Source organism: Pseudorca crassidens, chromosome 21 (genome assembly GCF_039906515.1).
Source record: "Pseudorca crassidens isolate mPseCra1 chromosome 21, mPseCra1.hap1, whole genome shotgun sequence".
Classification (NCBI taxonomy): domain Eukaryota; kingdom Metazoa; phylum Chordata; class Mammalia; order Artiodactyla; family Delphinidae; genus Pseudorca; species Pseudorca crassidens.
The window spans coordinates 28,636,672-28,661,586 of NC_090316.1; the positions used below are offsets into that span (position 1 = coordinate 28,636,672).

The 24,915-nt window shown below is 40.3% G+C and overlaps 1 protein-coding gene across 2 annotated transcripts in view; it reads right to left on the reverse strand.

Annotated features, from left to right (window-relative positions):
* Nucleotides 1-24,915, reverse strand: part of CSMD1 (CUB and Sushi multiple domains 1) — a 1,750,344-nt gene that overhangs the window by 284,720 nt on the left and 1,440,709 nt on the right. For both annotated transcript variants that reach the window (XM_067722119.1, XM_067722118.1), the window contains exons 19-21: nucleotides 15,366-15,482; nucleotides 13,674-13,889; nucleotides 7,996-8,184 (exon numbers count right to left, since the gene is read on the reverse strand). In XM_067722119.1, the coding sequence (XP_067578220.1) occupies nucleotides 7,996-8,184; nucleotides 13,674-13,889; nucleotides 15,366-15,482 (522 nt within the window). The remainder of the gene's footprint in view (nucleotides 1-7,995; nucleotides 8,185-13,673; nucleotides 13,890-15,365; nucleotides 15,483-24,915) is intronic.

Sequence of the window (24,915 nt, forward strand, 5' to 3'; positions counted from 1 at the left end):
CACGCCCGTTTTCATAATTCCAAGTCTCTGACATCCCTGTCTTCTCTGACAATCACTGAAATCAGCTGCACCACGAGCCTTCCCTGGCCTGAGTGATGGAAGGAATAAGCTGGAGATTCAGGATCAGCGCATGATGACTTGCGCCCTTGAATCTCATGATGTCCCCACGTACAAGGGTCGGGGAGAAAATCAGGGAGAGAAACACAGGAGAACTTGGCTCACCTGCCCCTGATCTTTCCCCATAAGGACCTGAAGGAGGGTTTCATGGGAAACAGTGTTGAGAAAGAAGCACAGGGAAGTGGTGACCCCAAAACATGGCAATGGGATTTTATAAGAATAACTTTAAAATTATAGCTATAGTTACTATTATTATATATTCATATATTTGTGTAATTTTAATACTTTTAAAGAAACATTTTTATGGTGAGAAAGGCAAGTGGTGTGTCTCTCAGGCTGTGTTTGGACTTTCATTTTTGCTCAGGCTGGGACGTGGATGTCCTTTCATGTCAAGAATCTGGTGATTCTCAGCAATTCTGAGACTGACGATGTATGGCTTCATCTCTTAAATTCAACAAGCATTTTGGGCAAGTAATCTCTTTGAGAAATGGTAATCATTCATGGGCTTTGTTGCATATTCTTATACCATTTTTCTTTCCTGAAGAAATGGTGATTTTAACATAAAAGCCAAAATAAGTGAAAAGAACACTGAAACAGCAAATCAGAAGGTCCCCCTTTGGCTGCTCTGTGTATCAAACAGCAAGGGGTTCAAACTCGTTAAAGATATTGGACGCAAAGAGAATAAAAGAAGAAACTCATAGAATTCTGATAACCAGAATATGGAACCTATCACAAGCACTAAGAATTTTTATTTAGAATTGAATTGGACAGTGATCAATAAAGGAAATCATTCAAAAATCAAATTTACGTCCTTTTATCTATTACTTTGTAAGTTTGAAAAAACATCTCTTGCAATTGAAGACATAATAAATACTGATAGAGTGGCAACTAGACCATTTTTAGTCTAAGGGATACTTTGGAAGGGGTACTTTTTATGGCTACTGTAACTGGTTGTGTGGGTTTGGGTTTACTGCATATATGACTGCATGAGGTCCATCGTGCACTGTGTTCACTGGACATCCACTGCGAGGTGTGGGCAGCCTTGCGTCAAACATGCTTTGAGGTGGGCAGGAGGTAAAAGGGCTAATAAGGGCCCTGGGCGCCCCTCTGGCCATCAGGAGATGAGTGGTCTTCTTTCTTGACTGAATGAGGTCAAGGGGCCGGAGGGAGGGTTGAAGGACACCCGGGGTAATTAGCTCAACACAGTGCTGAGTCCACACACCTTGAACCAAAAATGTGGCATGAGAGCTTTGCCACTCTGGGGTAACTGTGAAAACTGCCTGCAAGAAGTCCCTGTGTGTCTTCAGGGGGCTGTCCCATGAGGAAGGCAAAGCCAAGGAGACCCACTCCGATCGGCTCCAGCCCTGTGATCCTGGGAAGGGCGTGCTTTCCCCTCCCTGAGGCAGGGGAGCCTACACCTCTCTCTCTGTTGTCTGGAGGCTCTGCTCCTACGTCCGGCAGGTGTGTTCTCTTGTTCTTCTTATGGATGGAATTCCTTTCTTTGGGTCTTCACACCACTTTGTTTCTATTCCCTTCTTCTCCTTGACAGACTTGCCACACAGAGAATTTTCCAGGCTCAGGAGTATCCTTTTTTAAATGTAGACTCAGTCTATCACAATAAGGCGGATGTGTAAATGGTATATGTCACACATTTTTCTAAGTTCTTCAGTTACATTAAATCATTTAACCCTCACAATAACCTTACGTGATGAGGTAATAAACCCCGTTTCACAGATAAGGAAACTGAAGCACAGACTAGCTCAAAAGTCGTTTTTCCCAAGGTCACACCACTAGTACAGACTCATTATTGATTTGATATAACCTCGAAGTGCTTAGCTTAGGAAAAGAATTGTGGACTTTTAAAAAATCATAATTAATGATGGATATACTTTATAGTTAAAAGTTAATAATATTATTCATAATTATTGGTAATGAAACTAGCAGAGCAAAATTTTGTTGTAGAAGAGAGTATACTTTTAAAGATTTTATTCAGATAGGATAAAAGTTAAGTTACCAATTAACTGAGGTTATATGTTTTCACATTAGCATTTAGGATATTAACCATTTATTTCTTATAATACAACGAAAAGGTAGGACTAGAAAGAAGGCTTTAGCATTTGGGTAGCCAGGGAGAAAAAATTTATCAAATCTAAGGATGTAATTTTACATGTCTTTTTGTGAAGATTTGGATTCTGGGATTTTTTTCTAAAGCAGATATATAATAAGTGGTGCTGATTAAGTGCAAGTCTACACTACATCGAAGTAATGAGTGTGGGAGATTAACTGGCCGGTCGTAACCAGTAATTCTTGGCAGAGGAACAAGGCTGTTGCTGTAACTGGTAGAAAGACGCGGAAAAGGGCCAGCCGCCTTGCCGGCATGTCTCCGCTCACTTTATACTCGCCTCTTGAACACAAAATCTCCACTAGCGTCAGGGCAACTAGTGCTCATAACCTGAGATGCAAGTAAAGTTCCTAAGTGAATAAGCAATAACAATTAATTTACTCATGATACATCTGTGAGTGAACCTACACATACATGGCACGTGCACTTAGAAGTGGAAGGTCAGAATTCATTATTCTAGAGTGTACAGTACAGGACTTAAAAGATAGTATTTATTCAAATTGTTCTCCAAGAATATGAAATTCCTTGTAGAGTATACAAACCTGGTATACAAACATCAATTTAAAAAGCCTATTTCACTATAGTGTTTTATTTAATATAGACATATAATATGCATTATGACTATTTGATTTATATCTGTATCACTTTATATGCTTCAAAGATTTTCATGTAGATCATCATGTAATTACTTTTATTTTTTTAAATTGTTACTTTCCTCGGTTTTAGGCAATTATTTGTGTTTGACGCTATTCCAATGAACATGGGTGGCTGCTGCTGGAGTTGTTTTCTGATTTTATCTGAAGACCAATAAGAAAATATGACCTTTTACAGGCTGAACGTGATCAGCCATTTGGTCTTGAGGTCTTGGTTCATTCAGACTTGGTTCCATAGCAGGCTGGCAGCATCAAAGGTCTGGTGAGAAACGCGGGTCGGGGACCTGGAGCTATGGCACATGGCAAAGTCTCAGGTGTGAGACACGTGGGTGTTCAGGTGGCCTTACGGACGCGACAAAGCAGGGGAACATTTGAGAGGACTTAGGGGATCTGGCTGTAAAGAGAGACTGAACCAGATGGCAGTGGGTGTATGGGTGTCACTGAACCAGGGTCCCTGGAGGGTTTGGAGCACAGAGGTGTCCTGATAAACATCTGTTTGGAAAAGAGGAGATGCACTAAAAGAAAACAGTGAATCCTAAACACTCTAAAGGAAAACACAGAGTGTTGTAGTGTGAAAATGGACATGTCAACAAATTCTAGAATTCCCAGTCCAGAGGAACACACTGGAAGATTATCAAACAAGTAATTGTAGAGCCTATAAAATGTACTAACACTTTGCCCAGCTGGGTACAGCCATCTGTTTTTCTTTTGGTCTATTTGTCACTTGCACAGAGTGCATTTTTATAACTATTATATCATTGAATAAATATAACAATTCCATGAGGTCAGTATCAACACTAAATCCATTTTACAGATGAAGAAACTGAGATAGTGTTAGGTTAATAATTAACTTGCTCAAGATCACATGGAGTGGGGCGTTGGTGGAGCTGTGATCTGAACTCCAGCTGGTCTGGTAATAACCACACTATGTTTGTCAAAATACAATAGTGATAATTAATTACATTTATAGATGTTAAGTAACCCACGAGGAACATGTATGAATGTATGACTCCAAAAGAGTAGGAACATGAGGCTGTTGTGGGAAACACACCTTCCGAACGTCTTAATTCAATGTCTCACAGAATGTCCTGCCGTGGAACAGGAATGCCTGCATTGGGATCCTGTTGCTGAGGCAGGCCACTGACTTAAATTTATTTCGAATTAAATCAACTAGTGCACAAAGACGAATGGAATACATTTCCAAATGCAAGAATTGAAACGTGTCAAGAAGACTGAGGAAGGTGTCCTAAAGCCTGAGACGCTGTCCCACAGGAGATAACTAAGTGAAATACAACAAACGGTAAAAAGCAGGTGCTCAGAAAATTACAAAATGTAAATCATCAGAATTTCAGAAATTCTTTGAACTTGATTTCAGACATCCATTGCAAATCTCCATGCCTAGAGCAATTAAATGGATCAAGTTTCAGTTCTTCCGATAATCCATTTAAAGTGATTTTAAGATGAATGAATATAATTTCCCTTAAAATGAATCATTTGCTCTTTTTTATAAAGAACCTCCTGAAACTGTAATTAAAATTGAATTGTCATTGAGAGTTTTGTAATGGAACTAAACTTATTAAAATTAAATGAACAAAATAGAAAGGAGTCAATTGATTTTTCAGTTAATTCTTCTGTACAAAAGCATCAACCCATGAGATGGTCTTAGCAGCTCTGGGTGATGTAACAGAACACAGACAAGAGGCTTAAAGAATAACATTTAGGGCTTCCCTGGTGGAGCAGTGGTTGAGAGTCCGCCTGCTGATGCAGGGGACACGGGTTCATGCCCCGGTCCGGGAAGATCCCACATGCCGCGGAGCGGCTGGGCCCGTGAGCCATGGCCGCTGAGCCTGCGCGTCTGGAGCCTGTGCTCCACACAGGAGAGGCCACAACAATGAGAGGCCCGCGTACCACAAAACAAAACAAAACAAAACAAAACATTTATTTCTCACAGCTCTGGAAGCTGGAAGTCCACATCCATAGCACTAACCATATTATTTGTAAGCAATAATAAATATTCTGTATCAATAAATATTTTATTGGGGATATTAATTTACTATTTGATAGTAACACAGTAGATGAAAATCTATACTCTCTCAATCTGCCTACTCATCATGCTAATCTGGATTCCAATTCTGTTGCTGAAGAACTTACCCCCCTAAATACTACCGAGGCTTTGCAATGCCCCTCATCTCACAGGGCCGCTTCTCAGCCCAGGTGTTCACTAGAACTTCTATTTACCACCAGATGTTTATTAGAAAAAGGGAAAGGAGCATTCCACTTGGCACTCCTCCAGGGTCACCTGTGATCTTTGGATTGGATTTGCAACTTTGGTCTAGGGATAGATTATTCTTATTTCTATGGTTTTACAGGAAGAAAGACAGACACAGCGTCCTAATGAATCAAACTTTGAGATCAAGATAGGAGCTTCCAACAGAAATAATGTTTATTTGTTTGACAAACATGTATTGAATAAGGCACAGAGCTGGATTTAGGGCTAGGCAGCCTCCACTGTAAGGAAAGGTCAGCCTAACGGGAGAGACAGAAATAGGAAGACAAGTTTACTGGAGTACAGTGGTTATCCTGGAGGGTCCCTCTCCAGCCGGTGGGTAAGCAGGTAGAAAGAGTTTACATGGGAGGTGAGTTCCAAAATGAGAAAGTCAGCCTGGCAGAAAAGGGGGTGCACGTTGCAAATGAGGGAGCAGTGTAGGGAGAGGCTTGAGCATAAGAGAGAACCAGGGCAGTTTCAGGTCGAGTGAGCTGGGCAAGACGTCAGAGAGTCTGGCCAGTGAATAAGGGGCCTGCGTCCCCGGCGAGTGGAAGGTTTGTTCTGCACATTATGGGAGCTGATTCATGGGTTCTGTTAAGGGGGATGAATTTGTGAGGTTCTGAATTCGGACAGATCACTCTGGGGGCTGCGGCAACAGTGGTTGGCGCTGTCCTGGAGGTGGGGAGCATCTTCGGGATGTGAAGCTGAGAGCCTTTGCAAGGCTGGGCAGAGAGGATGGGCGGGGAGCCTCCCTGGAGAGCTGGGGAAAGGCAGAATCTTCAGAACTAGCAACTAATCCGATGTGGAGAATGAGAGAAAGGGAGAAATGAGAACTCCCAGGTGCCACGTGGGTCACCTGGTGGATTTTAGTGCCTTACTAACATGTTTATTTAAAGGTCTCTTGTGGCCAGATGGCTGGAAGGAAAGTCAGGAAGCAGTAGGTAAAATACAAGAGGTGAAATAAAAGAATGGCCCTGCCAGGCCATTCTCTCAGTGCAAAGCAGGGCTGAAAGGCCTGGTTTTAGGTGCCCTGTGTTGGAATCTTGCTGGCTGTGTGCCGGTGGGCAAAGGCCTTAAGTTCTTTGTGCCTCAGTGTTCCCATCTGTAGAATGGAACTGCCAATAATAGTGCTTACTTCACAAAGGTGTCTGGGGGATTAAATAAGATAACACATGGAGAGAGCTCAGAGCAGTGCTGGTCTAGAATCAGTGCTCAATAAACATTATTTCAACCCCAGTTACTCCTCATTTCATACTTTAGGCAACAGTGTAAAACCCCAAATAACAAGACTAAGAGTGTAAAGATAATGAATCTAGACAAAATAATAGAATAATGCAAATGGAATATTATAATCAATAGGCAATGTTACATATGTGGATTAAGGCTTTGACTTCATCGAGTTGGGAGTTTTTCCCCCAGATTTTAAACTATCTTGCTCAGTAATTTCCAATTTGGGGCATATGGATTCTAGGCAACTCTGGGAACATCTAGGATCATCTAGAAAATATTGTATCTTTTTTTCTTGAGATAGTGTTCAAAATTGGCATCCAAATCTCAAATAAAAATCATAACTAAAAAAAAAAAAAGTGAGAACTACTGTTTTAGGAGAAAACCACATCATAGAAAGATCAGATATGTGCCCTGGCAAGAGATAAAGATGATTTGATTCGTGTTCACTTGTGTAATTTTTCTATAATGAAGTCCTCACTATCCTACTATCTATGGCACACTGGAACACAAAAAGACAGTATATTAACTTTTGAACCACATAATATTCCTAAATAATTGAAGAGATTCTGTGCATCAGAAAACTCTGGTTTACTAAGTTAAGAACTTAGCATTTTTATGGGTTATGAAATCTTATTTTCACAACTTTCCCACCTGCCTCTAGTTTATCAGCTGGTAAGATCACAGGTGCCTCAAGGACTCAGACGGCTCACAATTAAGGGGGTCCATGGTTCATCACTAGACAAATGTCATAATGCTACATTAGCCAGTTTCTGTGACTTTAAAGGACAGCTTGTACGTCCTTTACATGCTGAGCAACGTGGCCAAGTGACAGTTACCAGATATTGCCTCTGGGGCTAATGACCAGACCCTCTAGACCTGCGGCCAAGATCCTATAGTTAAACTGAGCCACCACGATTTGAGGAACTCCCTACAGCAGCACAGGTTCAGATTAACAATAAATATACCCCACTGAATGGGCATCTTAATTCCGTCTTAGCACAGTGCCTAGTTTCAAGTACCTAAATGAAGATTCCTATTACTCTCTGGAATGACCTCTTGAGTTCTTCAAGAACACTGTGAAAAAGCTAATTCAGCATTAAAATGTCTACAAAGCCCACTTTGCGAGAGTATGCACGATCATCTAATCAGAGTTAAAGTGTAAAAAAACAACAAAATGAGTATTTTAAATTGTCCCCATCATTATACCAGGTGATACCACTGCTTTTAAGCAACAGAATTGTCAAAGGTTGTGTTAATACAGCATGGCTTCTAGCTTTTATTTTGTCTTTTGTCCCAGGTATAGTGTGTGTGTGTGTGTGTGTGTGTGTGTGTGTGTATACATATTTTTTTTTCTTCTCCATAAATATGCTTGACACATGCTTCAGTTTCACTCCTCTTCAGCCAGGGCGTCTTGGGGCTGAAAGGGGCTGGCTTCACCGATGAGGTAACCACAGCCCAGAGAGGCCCCTCCTCCGCTTCCCCGGGGAGCGGAGCGCCCGCCCAGTGCCGGCCTCCTGTCTCCCTTGCCGGCAGGTTCCTGCACGCTGACCGCTGACCGCACCGCCCTGCCCCCCGGGGGAATGAAATGAAAGCACGTGACCACCTACCCACACACCTTGGCAGAGATGCGCTCCATACACGACGACCCCCGCCCAGGCACGTGAGCTTGGTTGCGCCTTCTAAGCGATAACCTGGGAAGCACGAAAACGTCAGAGAGTCTCCAACTCCGAAGTGAAAACCGATTCTCCTGCTGAAGGCAGGGACGCCAGGATCGTCACAAGGCTCCAGGTCATATTCTGAGACATGAAGAGACAGAGTGCACTCGTGGGAACCCGGCTAAATACTCAAAAATTATTTAGCAAGAATAAAAAGGTGCTATTACTTAAAAAATAAACATATATATATTTCCCCCCCCAGGCTCTGCTGTAACTGTCATATGGATTGTCTTCCTTTGTACTGTGAGTTTTCTCATGACAAATGGAATATAGTATTTTTAAAAATAAATGTATAACATTATAATAACATGATCCACTCAAAACTGTCACTTTAACAGTATGAAATTATTTTAGTGATACGCCTAATTGCTAAAATCAGTTACTGTCCTCTTAAAGGTGCTTTGGATAAACAAGACCCAATGGAGAACAAACTAAAAGCAGTATCACAGGGTTTTTTCACAGGGCGGAAAGATTATCATAACCAATTTCACCCCTAAAATACACCTCAGTATGGAATAGCAAAACCTTTTCCCGTCTATTTTTCAATTTATAAACCATGTTTTATTGATGCGTAATGAAAAATATTCTGGATCCTGCTAGAAATTTCTGTAAACTACCCAGGAAGAAAGTGCTAAATTTAGTTAAAAAGAAAAAAAAGAATAATGTCTGGTGTATTGCTGCATTTGGGGATTAAATGTCCAAAATAACAGTACTAATAACAGCATTTTGTATTTGTCTCATTCTTTAGTACCAACTCTTTCAAATCTCTATATATGGGTACAACTGCACTCTGGTTGTCATGGGTCTCATGGGCCATCATTCAGTGTGTTGTTGATCCTTCTTGCTGTGTTCTCAGCGTGTAATGCCCAGTGTTTAGTCAAACAGGATCAAACAGTGGGCCACCATTAGGGGTTTGAATGGTGGAAAGAGCTTCAAAGAGGTTAAAGCGTCAATTAAAGGATGAGCATTATTGCAATGAGTGGGAGACGAAAGTTTTTCCTATGGTGGTGGGGAAACTGTGCTAGTTCATCTGAAAAGATACTGCCTTTGCTTTCTGATTTCCAACTACTATCTTTCAAGTTCTGACTCTAAAGTGTGGATTCTGTATTCTCAAAGAACATATTAAATCCAAACCATCATCTCCCCCAATATTTCTCAATTTTAATCCATCTTTTCTATTCCCATCATCCACAAGTTTCATCACTGGCATCCCAACCCCGTATGAAGAGGAAATCTCTGCTCCGGTTTTTCCCTCATCTCACCCAACTTATTGGTCAACATCTGAGCTCCAGGCTTTCTACATTGTCTTTCTCCTGTTTTTCATTTAGGTCAAAACTCTATTCTGGATCCCTAACATATTCAAACTACTCTCACCACTCTGGAGATATACTCATTAATTTGACCTATTTTTAGTATGACCCAGCAAGGAAAAAAAAAAAGGTAGTATCATTCAATTCAACTCAACAAATATTCATTTGTCATACCAAAACATAATGGTAGACTTTCTAGGAAATAGTAAAATAAAGCTGTCACAATCCAGGGAACTTTATCTTCATCTGACAGAAGTCATTCTCCTCCTAATAGACTGTATACTCTCAACTCGAATCACATCTTTGCTGTCATTTCTTTAAAAGCAATTGAAAACTCTTGCCAAATAAGAGAAGAGTTTGCTATTATTTTTGCTAGATCTATTGTATTATAGAGAAAAACACTGTAATCGTATGGTTCTTTGTGTATATTTTTATTTCATATTTTGACTGATGTCCTCTGAAAAATACCTACTGAAAGAGGAAGCCTGATCCAACACCGTGAGATTAGAGGTGTGGATTAGTTCCACCCTCCCACACAAGGTCACATAAAGGTCCTCTTGTGTCAATTGTCACTTATGGGCTATTACACAGTGTGTATTTGCACAGCATACGTTTCCAGCTAGGCATCCAGCAGAAGAAAAATGTATTGCCCTCAGGATTCCAAGTTCCCTGACTCAAAGATTTTGTTCTTAGAACTTACTCTATTTTTCTTCATCAATTCTCTAGTCTCATTCCCATGAGCACACAGACATGTGTTCCAGGGCCCATTATAAGAATGCGACACAGCAATCCACCAAATAAAAACCACTCTCATGACCTCACGACGACCACAGCCGCCATGCCTGGTGGGGCACCTCTGGCACCAGCTCCTCAGAGGCGCTCCACGTTCTATTTCCACGGCACCTCTTCCCGGTCCCTCTCCACCCGCCAGCGGGCTCGCTTCCAGACCAGAGCCACCGTGGCCTCCCCCTGTGAGCCCGCTCACCAAGCCTTGCCTCCTCCTACTTACACAGTGGAAGCCCTCTTCCTCCTTGGAGGGTTATCCCGTCTCTCCTCCTAGCTCAGGGTCCCACCTTCTCAGTCCATGATTTGAATAGTCCTCATCTTTGCACCAAAATGTCCTGCCCCAGCCAAAACCTAGTACCTTCTTTCTGTGCAGCTACACTCATTTCCCAGCTTACCCAGCCCCACGTCTTTAAATTTTGTCTATTTATTGATGAACTTCAATTATTTTTTTCCTGACTTGACCCTCTCTGTGAGCTCAAGACTCTTGACAACCCCTCTTGGATATATACCTACAATTTCCCAAAGCAAAATTTTATATTTTTCCTCCCAAACCTGCTTCAGTTCCCGTGTTTGCCACGTGAAGCGTGGCATCCTCATTCACAGAGACGAAGACCTTGACCCCTGTCTGTATTTCAGACACATTCGATCCCAGCTGACCTGGTCCACTTCACTCCAGCACCAACCCCGCAGCCTCAGCTTCTGCTGTCTCCTGTGGGGCTTACTGTGTAACAGCATCTTACCTAAGATCCTGTGTTAACGTTGGATGTTACTTAGAATGAGTTTTGAAAACGGTCAGATCATGTCCATCCCTGTTCAAATCCCTCCAGTGGCTTTGCATAACACAATTCACAGCCAAGGTACTTATATGACCTTCTCAATTACCGGGCTCTGACCACAGCGACCTCATTCTTTAACCCTAAACTAGCCCGCACACTCCCACTGCTGCTCTTGCTTCTTCTGAGGACCACGTCCCCTATAGCAGCCTGGCCTGCTCTTTGACTTCTTTGAAATCAAGCGTCAGCTTATCAGATAGACCTACCATGGCAATTCTCTACACGTCAGCATCTTTTAACTCCTTCACTGTTTTATTCTTTCTGATAGCATCCCCTGTTACTATCTCCCCTACTGGATTACAGGCTCTATGAAGGCAGGCCCTTTGTTTTATTCCCTACTGTGTCTCCAGGGCCTAGAATAATTCTTGGTACCTTGTAGGTGCTCAGCAAACACTCACTGAATTAAAAATAAATAACTAAATAAAAGAATGAGCACTCTGTACTCTTTCCCAGGCACTGATGGTGCAACAACGGGAGAAGACACATGAAGGATACAAATAGGGAAAGATAAAGTTGGAAGACACACAATTTTGGTATATAAACAGTGTTACGGGAAGGCAGGAGGAACACAATTCTGCTCAAGGAAGAGGAGACGACTGCGAGCAACAGGCAGTGCTTGATCTGCATGCAGCTTTGCCTGGTGAGGAATGAAAAAGGGTTCGTTTTCTTAACATTTTATTTATTTATGTGGTTGCATGGGGTCTTAGTTGCAGCAGGCGGGCTCCTTAGTTGTGGCATGTGAACTCTTAGTTGCAGCACGCATGTGGGATCTAGTTCCCTGACCAGGGATCAAACTTGGGCCCCCTGCATTGGGAGCGTGGAGTCTTATCCACTATGCCACCAGGGAAGTCCCTGAAGAAGGGTTTTGAATGAAGAGGAAACCACATCTGTAAAGGCACTAAGTTGTCCAGATTCTCATCTTTTGAAGAGAATGACCAGGAAACTATGTGAATTCACAGAAAGTTGGCATTCAAAAAGTAGTATCAGGGCTTCCCTGGCGGCGCAGTGGTTGAGAGCCCGCCTGCCGATGCAGGGGACACGGGTTCGTGCCCCGGTCCGGGAAGATTCCACATGCCGTGGAGCGGCTGGGCCCGTGAGCCATGGCTGCTGAGCCTGCGCGTCCGGAGCCTGTGCTCCACACAGGAGAGGCCACAACAGTGAGAGGCCCGCGTACTGCAAAAACAAAAAACAAAACAAAACAAAAACCAAAAAGTAGTATCATAGGAGGCATGGAGAAGGAAGGCTGGAATAGTAAGTGTACACAGAGAGCAGTCAGTAGCGGACACTCAAGATAGACCAGGGAGGGTGGACGGCTCGACCTAAACATACTTGAATAAGGAGCCCTTTCCCCCCATATTTCCATTAGTATCTACGGCAACACTGACTGGGAGACATAACTGAGAAATGACCCTTTAATAAACCTTCTAGAAAAGACAGAAATAAACTGGACTAACAAGGAAAAAAATCCGGATATAACAGCATACTGATTTTGTACAGATATCAGAACAGTCTCCAAAAGGGTAAATGCTTCAATTGCATAATAAAGTGGTTACTTATTTGAGCACAAAGAATAAACTCCATTGTGTTAGCGTCACTGGCAATTGTTCACAGCCCAGTTTCAAGGCACCGTGCCTTCAGATGAAATGATTCCTTTAGCATATCTAAAGAATACATTTCCTTTGGAATCAGCTTTGCAATCAAAGGTGTATTTTGTCTTTAAAAAGACTGTCTGAGTATGTGTGTGACACAGTCTTGATGAAAGCGATTCCTTGTGTAAGCTTTATAGATTGTCTTCTACTGGTTGTGACCAAATGAATTGTTCTGCATGTTCAAAAAGTGATGCCAGTTTAGTCTTAATATTTAAAAATATTTTAAAACTGCCCCAAAGAGCTACAAAGACCCAGAAAAGTGTGTTTTGTTGTTTCTGTTGTTTGCTTGCTTGTTTTTTAGGGAGTTTACGAAAGGAGTCAGCTTCAGAGCTGCACTCTGACTTTTGTAATCAAAAGACTCCTTGTAGCTGTGTAGCTTGTAGCTGTGTGCTGGGAGTCATGGAATTAAGAAAGAAATATCTTAATACCATTCTTAGGATCATTCAAATTAAACAATTTATCCATACAAATAATGCCTGAAACAACATAAATCCCTCACAAATATTATCTATGTTTTATATTTAAAAGTGAAAATGTTTCTTAATTTTGCTGCCATGTATGATGGCATTAAAGTCAACAAGAAGCTCATCCTCAACTGCATGTGTTCATACTTTTTTTCACTCTAAAGGTGGTTCTCAGTACAAGTATGGCATCTCCTGGAAGGCAGGATTCAAAATAATCAGACCACAGCTGATTCTGAGTATGTCTCCCAACAAGGACAGCTTCCTCAGAGATTTTGATAGAACTGATAACAAGAGAGACTGAAGAGATAGTGATATTAGCAAATTTGGGGGGATGAGAATTTACAGTCAATGTGAGGCATGGTGTCTTGTGGACGCCAGGCCGCTGCCCTTGCATCTCAACTCCTCCTCCACCCAACTAGAGCTTCTCAATGGGTGGCCGTTTACGTGTAAACACACACACACACACACACACACACACACTCGCTCACACAAACAGTACAAGTATTGCCAAAGAAGACCCCAACATACCTGAAAACGTGATATTGAAGCCCTCATAGGAAATGGAAAAGTCTGATATAAACCGAAGCTGGGCGGTGAAGTTTCCAAACAAACCTGCCTTAATGGTGTGGGGCAGCACCGACCCTGTGAGCCTGGCCACTGGCTCCGAGAAACTCCCGTCCTCTGTGATGAGTAAGTAGTCGTGGGAGCTCTCCAGGTGGAAGGTGTGGAAGATCATCTGAACCCCTGAGAGACAGAGAGATGGAGGTAGTGAGAAAGACACAGAGAGAGAGACAGAAAGAGAGAGATGAGAGAGAGACAGAGAGAGGGAGAGAGGGGGGTAAAGGGGGGCATTGGCAGAGTTAACAGTTGGGGAAAAGAATTTCTTCTGGGCTTAGAGACATAAAAGTCTTGAATCAAAAGAAAATCTTAAAATGCAACCTTAATTTTGAAGTTTGAAAGAAAAATACAGAGAATGGGTAGAAGAAGGAATAAACAGAAAAAACAAATGCTTCAGCATATATAAGTACAGATACAGATAAAGGTTAGACACAGGGATATAGAGACAGCTGTATCAACAGGTCCAGATAAAAATGCATAATAAAACTCGTCATAATGGACTGTTTGCACCCCCTTAGGGAAAGCATTTGCCCCTGAGGAGCGAAGGACGAGATCACTTTCCCATTTATAGTAAACACGTGTCCTTTAGAAAATCTAGGCTTGGAGGTCTAATACTGAAACTTACACAAGTGAGCAAAGACCATTTTGAAATGATAGTTTTATGTGATCCCTTGTGCATGTGTTCTCATTGTAACTATACCCACAAAGTATTATTTCTGAATTCCTATACATAACGAATAAATTTAACCATGACTAGGTCCTTTTTAATACAAATACTTATTTTCATGATGACAAAACCTTGCTTGCTCATTATTTGTTTATTCTTAATTTCCTTCAAGGCCAAGTTTTCCTTAACATGTATTCATGATGGCGGAGTGTAAGATAGTGTATATAATAAAACATGTCAATTTAACATTAAGTTGAGCTCAAATTTAAGTGGAAAGACAAAATCTATATAATGTTTATGTGAGAAAAATTCCAAATTATCTTCTTGAAAATGACAAGTTTACTCATACGAAAAAGACTCAGAGTATAGTCCCAAATCCGATGTCTATAAACTGTATTTCTTATACAAAATTCAAATGTTTCTGGTTTTCACTCCACTTGTTTATAAAATGAGGATAATGAAATCTACTCCATAAATCAACATTGGATTATGTGAAGATAAATTATTCATTATATGTAATAATACTGGGTACACTTAGAACACAAGCCAAGTATAATAATGTATCCTAGATTTATCATAGAAATGAGAAGCTTAGATAATTTCTTATTTCCCTTTACTTAAGCACTAGTCATATTTTATTTAACGCATGCCTCTTTTCCTTACCATTACACCTAATTTTCAAGCTTATGTTCACAAGCATAAATTCAAGTCATCTGATCAATACAGAATAAAACAAGAAATCTCCTTCTGCTTGAAAGCACCAATAATTTAAAGACCATTTTTCTTCTAAAATCTTATTAAAAATCAAAATTAGCAATCAAAATATACATGAGGAAATTAGTTATCTTATTTGTTCACACATGAATATTTTTTTCTTTCTTCCCATGTTTGTATCTAGTTATTTTGTATATTTGAAATCTATGTAATATCCTTACCCTTTCCATGAGATACCTCAATGGTCCATGTACAGTTTAGAGAGTTTGGGTAAAAATCTGGAAACCCAGGAGAAAGAACTGTTCCACTCTTTCCATGGATGTATCCTCCACAGAGGGCTTAAAATAATAAGGAAATATCATTGTAGTATTAAAGTTTCACAATGATTGCTACACAAAATACTTTTAAAGTGCCATTTAATTTACACAAAGACTAAAAGAATATTTAAGATCACCTCCATGTAAAATAAAATGGAACAACAACTTTATTTTACTTGAAATATGCCAGTTGATATACAGTGTCCTAAACAGTACAAAACCTGGAAAAATCAGACAGGCTAAGGTAAAACAGCTGAAGAAGAACCCTCCTGTGGCAGTTAATTTTATGTGTCAACCTGACTGGGCCACAGGATGCCCAGACGTTTGATCTGACATTATTCTGGGTATGTCTGTGAGGATGCTCCTGGATGAGATGAACACTGGAACAGGTGGACTGAGTAGAGCAGGTTGCCCTCCCCAGTGGGCGTGGGCCTCGTCCAACAGGCTGAAGGCCTGAAGAGGTCAGAAAGGCTCAACATCTCAAAACTAAGATGGAACACATCTTGCCTGATGGCTTTCAAACTGGGACATCATCTTCATTCCTATCTTCAGACTAGAATTGAAGCATCAGCTCATTCTGAGTCTTGAGGCTGCTGGACTTCAAACTGGAATTTACACCATTGGCCTCCCTGGGCCCCAACTGGCTGACTACAGATCTGGGACTTGAAAGCCTCTATAATCACGTGAGTCACTTCCTTATAATAAATCTATCTATATACCTATATCTATATCTGCATCTCTATCTATACCTTATTGATTCCATTTCTCTAGAGCTGCTGGTCTTCTCAGTAGCATTTCATTAAGTTTAAATCCTTCACATCAATATATGCCCTTTTCAATATGCCTCAGAGACTCATTTTTGAAGGAAGAAAAAGAAAGTTATACATAATCACTTGAAGGGGAAAGTCACGACATTTAGGGAATCAGTGCAATATGGAGGTTTAAGTGCTCAGACCCTGATGTCAGAAAGCAATGTGTTCAGATGCTGATGCGTCTCTGGCTCTGTGATCTTTGGCAAGTGGTTTGCCCTCCCTCCTTTACAAGTGTCTTACCTTGAAAGTGAAAATAGTGTTAAAAGCCATCTCTTAGGGTAGGTGTTTATAATGATTGCCTTTGTAGAACACAATTTACAGGGCCCCATATGTATCAAATACCCAAGGCGTTAGCTAATGATAATTATTATTAGAGCTTTAATATATCAATAATTTAAAATTTGAATAAATTCTATATGCCTTAATTTTGCAAACATTTGAATAGTGGATGTTTGTCTTTTCTTTCATATCTTAAGTCCTATCAAGATTTTCAGAATGTTAGAGCTGAACTGAAAAAGGAATCAAAGCTGATGGAATCAGTACAGGGGGAGGCTGGGGGTAGGAAAGGTGACTCAGGTTCAGCTGTGATTCAGTCTCCAGGTCCTCTGGGCCCCTAACCCCTGCATCGTTCAAGGGTCTGTTGCAATATGAACATCCTGAACCGTGTGTCATAAAAGCTAGGTCCACGAATAATACTTGCAAAAGAATTAGCTAATTTGTAGAAGACGTGATTTTTCTCATCATCCTCAGTCAGTGTGTAATTTTAAGAAAACAGATAGTATCTTCGAATATGCAAACCAAATGGAAAGAGCTAGGTAAAAATCAGCAAAATAGAAACTTTTAAAATGAGTTCTAGAATAATTTAACAGTTTAAAGTGTTCACATCTTAAAATTACATTGATTCATCTTCCTATGGAAATGGTAACATTAACATAGCATTTAAAATTAGTTTATTCACAAATAGTTACTGAGCACCCACTATTTATGAGCAAAATGGACAAAAGTCTCTGCCCTGGCAGAGTATACATTCCAGTTGAAGAAGAGAGAATATAATATGAAGAGCTGAGTCTATACCATGTTGGAAGATGATGCATGCCAGAGAAGAAATCTAAGAAGAAAAGAAGAATGGGATATTCTAAGATGGGTGTGGAGTTGGGGGCAGCATAAATGGGGTCGGGGGGAAGCCTTACTGAGGAAGTGGCCTGTGAAGAAGGACTTGAGACAGAAGAAGGAAGTACTTGATAATCTGGGAAAAAACTTGGGGGGAGAGGAAACAGCAAAGACAAAGGCCCAGAGCTAGAGTGGGCTGCTGGGTTGGGGGGAGGGCGACGGGTCTGAGAGGGTAAGGATGGAGGGCTCAGGGGAGCCAGGTTTAAAGGGGCAGATCCCGTCCAGGCCTTGGCATGTGTCTCAGTGAGATGAAGGACCACCCGAGTCTCCTGTACAGAGGATGACTCGGGCCAACTCGGACTTCAGCCTGAGCGCTAGGCTGCTGTGTGAGGATGTGGTTGGCAGAGAGTGAAACAGACAAGATTCTGGACCAGAACGTCAGCAGCAGAGGCGGTGGGAAGTGGTCAGAACCTGGCCATATTTGGAAGGTAGAGCCAATAGGATTTTCTTGTCAGTGAGATGTGGGTGCCATGAAGAAAAAGGAAGATTTGGGGATGATTGTGAGGTTTTAAGGCTAAGTGTGAAAAACTGAAGATGCAGAAAAACTTTGGGAGAATCAGGTTTTGAAAGTAAATCAGTTCAGTTTTGGATACACGAGCTCGAGGCCTACTAGACATCCATGTAGAATGGTTGGTGTTGCAATTGGATACACAAGTCTCAATCCCATGAGAGAGGTCTGACCGAGGGGTAGAAAGATGACATCATCTCAACACTGTGAATGCAGGTGTAGATAAAAAGACTAAAACCTGGGATATTCTTATGAAAGACAGACAAGTCCTGTTTTTCAAAAGTTTACTTTCTAGTGGGCAAGGCAAATAATTTATAAAAATATAGCGAAGAATGACTTATTCTAAGAACAAGAATCTTGTTCTCTAAACTCAAAGGCAGTCTAGGTGATGAGAGTACGGTGAGGCTGGCGAAGCAGCAAAGTGATGGACACATGGCCCCGCAGTTGTTCACTCCCAGGATGATGAACACTGAGTAAGCCATGAAAGGATGGAGGGAAGGTAGACGGTCAGAGTCAGCCCAGTGTTAACAGTTTGCTCTGTGACGGGGCAGTGGCTGCCAATTTACTGTAAGGTCCTTGGGTTCCTAGTGGTCTGTTAAGTACAGCCCTCGCACTATGGATTCTGTAGTTATCAACTTCTATCATTCCCATCCTGCCCCGGCACCGTCTCGGATCCTGCACAAAGTCTTCCAATGAATTCAAGTCTGCAAACAGGGCAGTCATTGCTTCAAAGAACCAACGACGTGGCTTTAATGCTTGTTTGTAAGCGTCCGCGCCGCCTGGACTGGAGGAGGCAGGAGCTGAGGCTCCTGCACGCGGAGGCGGCGGTGCGGGCGGAGGGCCCAGGCGTGGCGGACTCTTCTCTCCCTGGAAAACACTGGCTGCCCTGCGCCACCTGCTCTAACCGGACACCTGGCGGCTTGCAGACTCACGTTTCCGGCCCTGACTTCCTTCTCAAACGCAGCGGAATTACAGACAGCTGGCTAAGTATCTCAGAATGACACCCTTGGGTCCCTTCCCCCCCCGCCACCAGCCGCATCTCCACGATGACGCCTCCATCCGCTCCCCACTTGTGCAACGCCCTGTAACTGGCGTGTTTTGGGTCATTTTTGTCTGATTTCCTGCTCCCTTACTCTTGTCTCTTCCTTGAAGAGATTAACACGAGAAAGCATACGGTCGGTACACTGTCGGATTTGTTTCTTTTCTCTTTCCCCATTACTTCCTTAAACTACTATAAAGTTCTACTTAAAGCAAAAACTTAATGGGGTTACTTTCCATTTCAAATTATTCGTGGACTCCCCATGCCCTACAGAAGTCATTGATTTTATTCATTCATTCATTTAAACTGGAATCCTTTACTCAAAAGAACTCTTACAGGGAACCCTACAATAACAGATGGGGATAATCAGAGCTGTTCAGCCCTGCCACTGTCCTCGGTTCCACCTCAAAGAAACCCCTGGCCCCCCCCCCCCCGTAGGAACACAGAACAGGGCAGTCTCAAATCTCTCACCCACAGAATTGGGGCCGTGCTCACAGGACTAGCATGAAAGGCCTCTGAACTACCTTTGATCAGCATCTACTCTCAGCAAATACATTTCTATCCTCCAAATCCTCCAGGCCCTCTTTATGCCTTTATGCCTGATTCTTACTATTTCTTCACTTTCAATCTTTTCTTTCCTCTCAACCTTACTATTAAAGATGCATCAGGAAAGCTGCCTTCAAAGCCTTTCAAGATTCCAAATTTTTTATCTCTTTATTCTCAATCATTTTTCCTGAGTCTAATAAAGCATTTACTTCATTGGATGACTTAAAAAAATAAGTATTTCTTCTGTCTATTCTAATAGATTATGAACTTGTCAACTGTGTGCCTACAAATACAGTAGTTTTCCAATAAATACTTGTGGAAAGGGTAAAGAGTTTACAAAAATATTTATTTAATGAAGAAATTTTTCCAAAGTTTTCCTTGCATTTGTCTTTCACCAAATAAAAGGAGGTCAATTTATTGCAATGTTCACTTTGCTTCTTCAAACACTGAGTATCTAAAGCATAAATAGAAAAAAATGCAGCAATGCTATGATCTGAGAGATATTGATAGAGTTTACCTTTTTCCAGGGTGATATGAAATATTATAATTCTGATTTCTTCTTTCCTTTCTGAGAGCTATGAATTTTTAAAGGTTTAAATATGCTATTGATGTATCATTTGTCACAATAAAAACCCATGGGGTTTAAGAGATTGCTTACGATTTGCAAAGGCAACAATAACAGTTCTTAAGGTGAAATGAAAACAGTCAACCGTGACTGACTAAAACTCTCGTATCAAACTCTAAAATCTCCCAAAGTTTGCAGATTTATTAATAGCTTTTTATCAAACATTTATTATTAGCTGAGATAGGTTCCAATGAAGCATAAGCAAAGCAAATAGTTTATGTTACCAATCTCATTAGAGAGGTTAAACTCCAAATTTACATAAATTTAAACTGGGAGACAACAATAGATAAAATGCACAAGATAAAATGCATTTTCTATGGAAAACAAACAGCATCTCAGATATCTGCAAAGCACAGAAGGCCCTTTGCAGTCTGTTGCCACACCATTTCTCCTAGATAATTTCCTTCTGATCATTCTCTTCATTTTCCATTCACTCTCCTTCACTAACCCTGCAGGAGTTTGCAGAATGTTCCATGTCAATCAACTCAGGTGAGTTTGCTCATTTCCTCTGCCTAGAATGCTTCTTCGCATGTTGGCTACTTTGGGAACTTCTACTCATCACTGGAATCCCAGCCCAAGGGTTGTATTTTAGATGAGTTCTTCAATTCCTATTCTCTAGGAGCTTGAATTTAAACTGAGAAGACTGTATTAAATGATTAAATGTGCATGTGTATATATGTATATACTATGGTCTGAACGCTTGTATCCTCGAAACTCACATTGAAATCAAAAAGCCTGATGTGATGGTATCAGGGGTGGGGCCTCTGATGTGATCAGGTCATGAGGGCTGAACTCTCATTAATGGGATCAGTACCCTGATAAAAGAGGCCCCACAGAGCTTCCCTGCCCCTTCCACCATGAGATGACTCACTGAGAAGATGGCTGTCTGCAACCCAAGAAGGGCCCTCCCAAAAAGTCAGTCATGCTGGCACCCTGAACTTGGAGTACCACCATCCACAACAGTGAGAGATAAGTTCTGTTGTTTGTAAGCCTCTCAGTCTGTAGCATGTGGTTATAGAAGTCCAAATGAACTAAGACTATATATGATTAGATTAGATTATACATTTTAAAGTTAAACTTTATGGAACTGCAAATAAGGAGAAATGGATGTCAGGAAAGTTAGTAGTGCTGGCGACTTGGAGCAATTCCAGAAGAATTCTGGTGAAGGCTGAGGGCAACCTGGCCTCGGCGGATGAGGGTGACTCAGGTAATGAAACGCCCAGGTTGCTGGCTAGACGGAAGTAGGAAATAATCTTGGATAGCTATTAAAATATTTAAACAAAGTAAGTTGCCAGTGTTAAATCAAGAATACACAGAGAGTATTTTAACATGTATATGTTGTTCTCTTTTGAGAAGAATCCATTCAAAGTCAAAATGAAAAATCTCAGATGGGTCAGGATAAGACTCTCACTTTACCTGTCAGTTTTCTTCACCAAATCAAGAATCTAGCTAATTTGATGACTGGTGTGTTTTCTATGATGAACTAGGTGCCATTTCCCACCTCTGTAGAGTGGTGGAGTCATGATCAGAGGACTTTACATTTTCAATCTCTCCAGCTCAGGCTGAAAAGTTTGCAATGAAAATCACTGGAGAAGCCTCATTTTAGTAGACGCTCAACTGGCCTACCTCAAATTCAAGTTGTAAAAAAGAGAGCAGCTGGTATGTGCTCTACTTCTAAATTCCATTTTTAGCTCTAGTCCAAAAAGAACAATTAAAACTGCACAATAACATCCAATGAAGCCATGCGTTTGTATATAATGTAAATATTTCAATAGAATTAGTCATATGATTAACTTATCACAAATTTTGGATTAAGTGATATATTGATTGATGTTCAGTTATGTGTGAATAACACTGAAGTATTTTAAGGGTTAGGCCCTTACCATACTTAGTGTTCTTAGTACAACTGTTGTTAATAAAGAAGTCTAAATAAGGAGTAAATATTTTGGTATAGTACTGATATTTATGACATTCTCGAGTTTTACAAATTTTTCATTAGTCCAGTAGCTAGTAGCCTTCTGACACTCTCTAGTAGTCATAAGCATGAACTGTATTTACTTTTTTATTATTAGAGTTCTAATACAAAAATAAAACAGGTAATAAGAATTCAAATAACACCATAAAATGGAAAGCTAAAAAAGTCTCTCTTCATTCTGCCCGATAGCCTACTAATCTCCCCAAAGGAAAGCATTATAGTTATAACTTTAGAATATCTATTTCCAGTCACTTTCTATGCATATACTGTGAGTGTGTCTGTAATTACTTATGTGTACATGCTCATATACATGACACACATTGTTCTGTGACTTGCTTTTTCTTTCCTTCAAAGAGTGTTATTATTTAAGTTTCCTAGTAATAGTGTATAATGAACATGCAGATCCCTAATCCCACAATGATATAGTAATAGAGTAATATGACCTTTCTACTTTTTTTGCAAATGCAACAGGGGAGGAAAACTATTGTGTTTTATTTGCATTTTGCTGATTCCTAGTCAGAATGGGCATACTTTAAACCATTTTTTGACCTTTTGTGTACTTCTGTGAATCGCCTATGTGTGTGTTTCCCCCATAGACCTCTTGCTTTGTTTGTGTTGTTGTTCTTCTCCCATTCATTTACAGGACAGAGTTATTTAGAATCATATTACATGGACAGTGCAATTATTTTCTGTAATCTGACCCTTTTCTTTTACCTTTTAAAAATTTTAATGGAACTTTTAATTTGTATATAGTGAAATGTAAATGGTTTTTATTATTTCTATATTTCTTTAGAAGGTTTTCCAAGAATTAAAAAGTAAAATTTCTCAAAGAACAAACAAAAGGACAAAACCAATGACTCATGCTTATATAGTCACTTGTGTGACAAAATAGTCCATCAGAGAAGAGACAGTATGATCTTTCCAATAAATAACACTGTCTCAACTGGAAAGCCCTACTGGGGAAAAAAAATGGATCTAGACACTACGTATTAACGTAACAAAAAATTAGATGGATTTAAAGTATATATTTGAAATTTAAAATAAATTAGTGTTTGCTTTCAGGGGTGATGAAAACGTTCTTAATCACAGTGATGGTTTCATGGATGTATACATACCTCAGAACATATTAAATTTTTAACATTAAACAGGCAGATTATAGAATTTTAATTATATCTCAATAAAGCTTTAAAAGTTTTAAAGTTTTCTGAAAGAAAACAATAGAATATCATTATGACGCTGCAGGTAGCAAGGCTTCTTAAACACTACCTGTAAAGCACCAACCACCAATGAATTCACTGAACAATTAGACTACTTTAAAATGAAAACATTCTATTCATCAAAAAGAGACCAAGATCCATCTACGTCTCTACGAATGACCCAATTTCATTCCTTTTTATGGCTAATATTCCATTGTATATATGTACCATATCTTCTTTATCCATTCATCTGTCAATGGACATTTAGGTTGCTTCCATGACCTGGCTATACTGTAAATAGTGTTGCAATGAACATTCAGGCGCATGTGTCTTTTTGAATTATGGTTTTCTCAGGTTATATGCCCAGTAGTGGGATTGCTGGGTCATAACTTAGAGACTGTCATACAGAGGGAAGTAAGTCAGAGAGAGAAAAACAAATATCGTATATTAATGCATATATGTGTAATCTAGAAAAACGGTACAGATGAACCTGTTTGCAAGGCAGAAATAGAGACACAGACATAGAGAACAAATGTATGGACACCAAGGGGGGAAAGGGGAGGTGGGATAAATTGGGAGATAGGGATTGACACATATACAGTAATATGTATAAAATAGATAACTAATGAGAACCTGCTATATATAGCACAGGGAACTCTACTTAATGCTCTGTGGTGACCTAAATGGGAAGGAAATCCAAAAAAGAGGGGATACGTGTATACATATAACTGATTCACTTTGCTGTACAGCAGAAACTAACACAACATTGTAAAGCAACTACACCCCAATAAAAAGATTTTAAAAATTTAAAAACAGAGATCAAGAAGAGGAGGAAGACAGAGACAGAGTGAGAGAAAACATTCACAATGCGTCGATCCAACAAAGGAGTGGTCTCCAAATATACAAACAATGCTTACAATTCAATAAGAAAAAGGTATGTGACCCAGTATAAATAGGAGGAAAAAACAAGTGTTTCGCGGAGGAGGATATTCCCTTGGCCAAAAAAGCATGAAAGGGTGCTCAAAATAACTCAAATTTCATACAGAGTATCATGGAATAAAACATGGTGGTATATTTATACAATAAAACATAGATGACGAGAATGAAGGAAGTGCAGCTAAATGTCATGACTTGGATGATGTCACAAGTGTATGACTGAGTGGAAGAAGCGGGACACAGCAAAGTACACATCCTGTATGATTTCCTTTACATAGAATCTTTAGAGCATCAAGGGAGCAGTAGCCTTTGTAGGGCAGTGACTGGGAGGGGACTCCTGGGGTGCTGGTCACGTTCATCTACTGATCTGTGTGGTCTTGATCTTATACAGATGTGTTTCTTGTGGGAAAACTCACTGAGCTTATATTTGTGTAAATAAATAAATATTCAATAAAAGGTTGTCTTAATAATATTTGACTAATTGTCACATAATGATTTGAAGTTTTGAATCTTTGTTTCTATCTTTAATGTGTAACTTTGATTTACTTTTTTAACATTTTAAATCCCACTCAGATATCCCATTTGACCAACATTATTTATTAAATATGTCATCCCCTCTCGCTGATTTGGAATAATTTTCATAAATT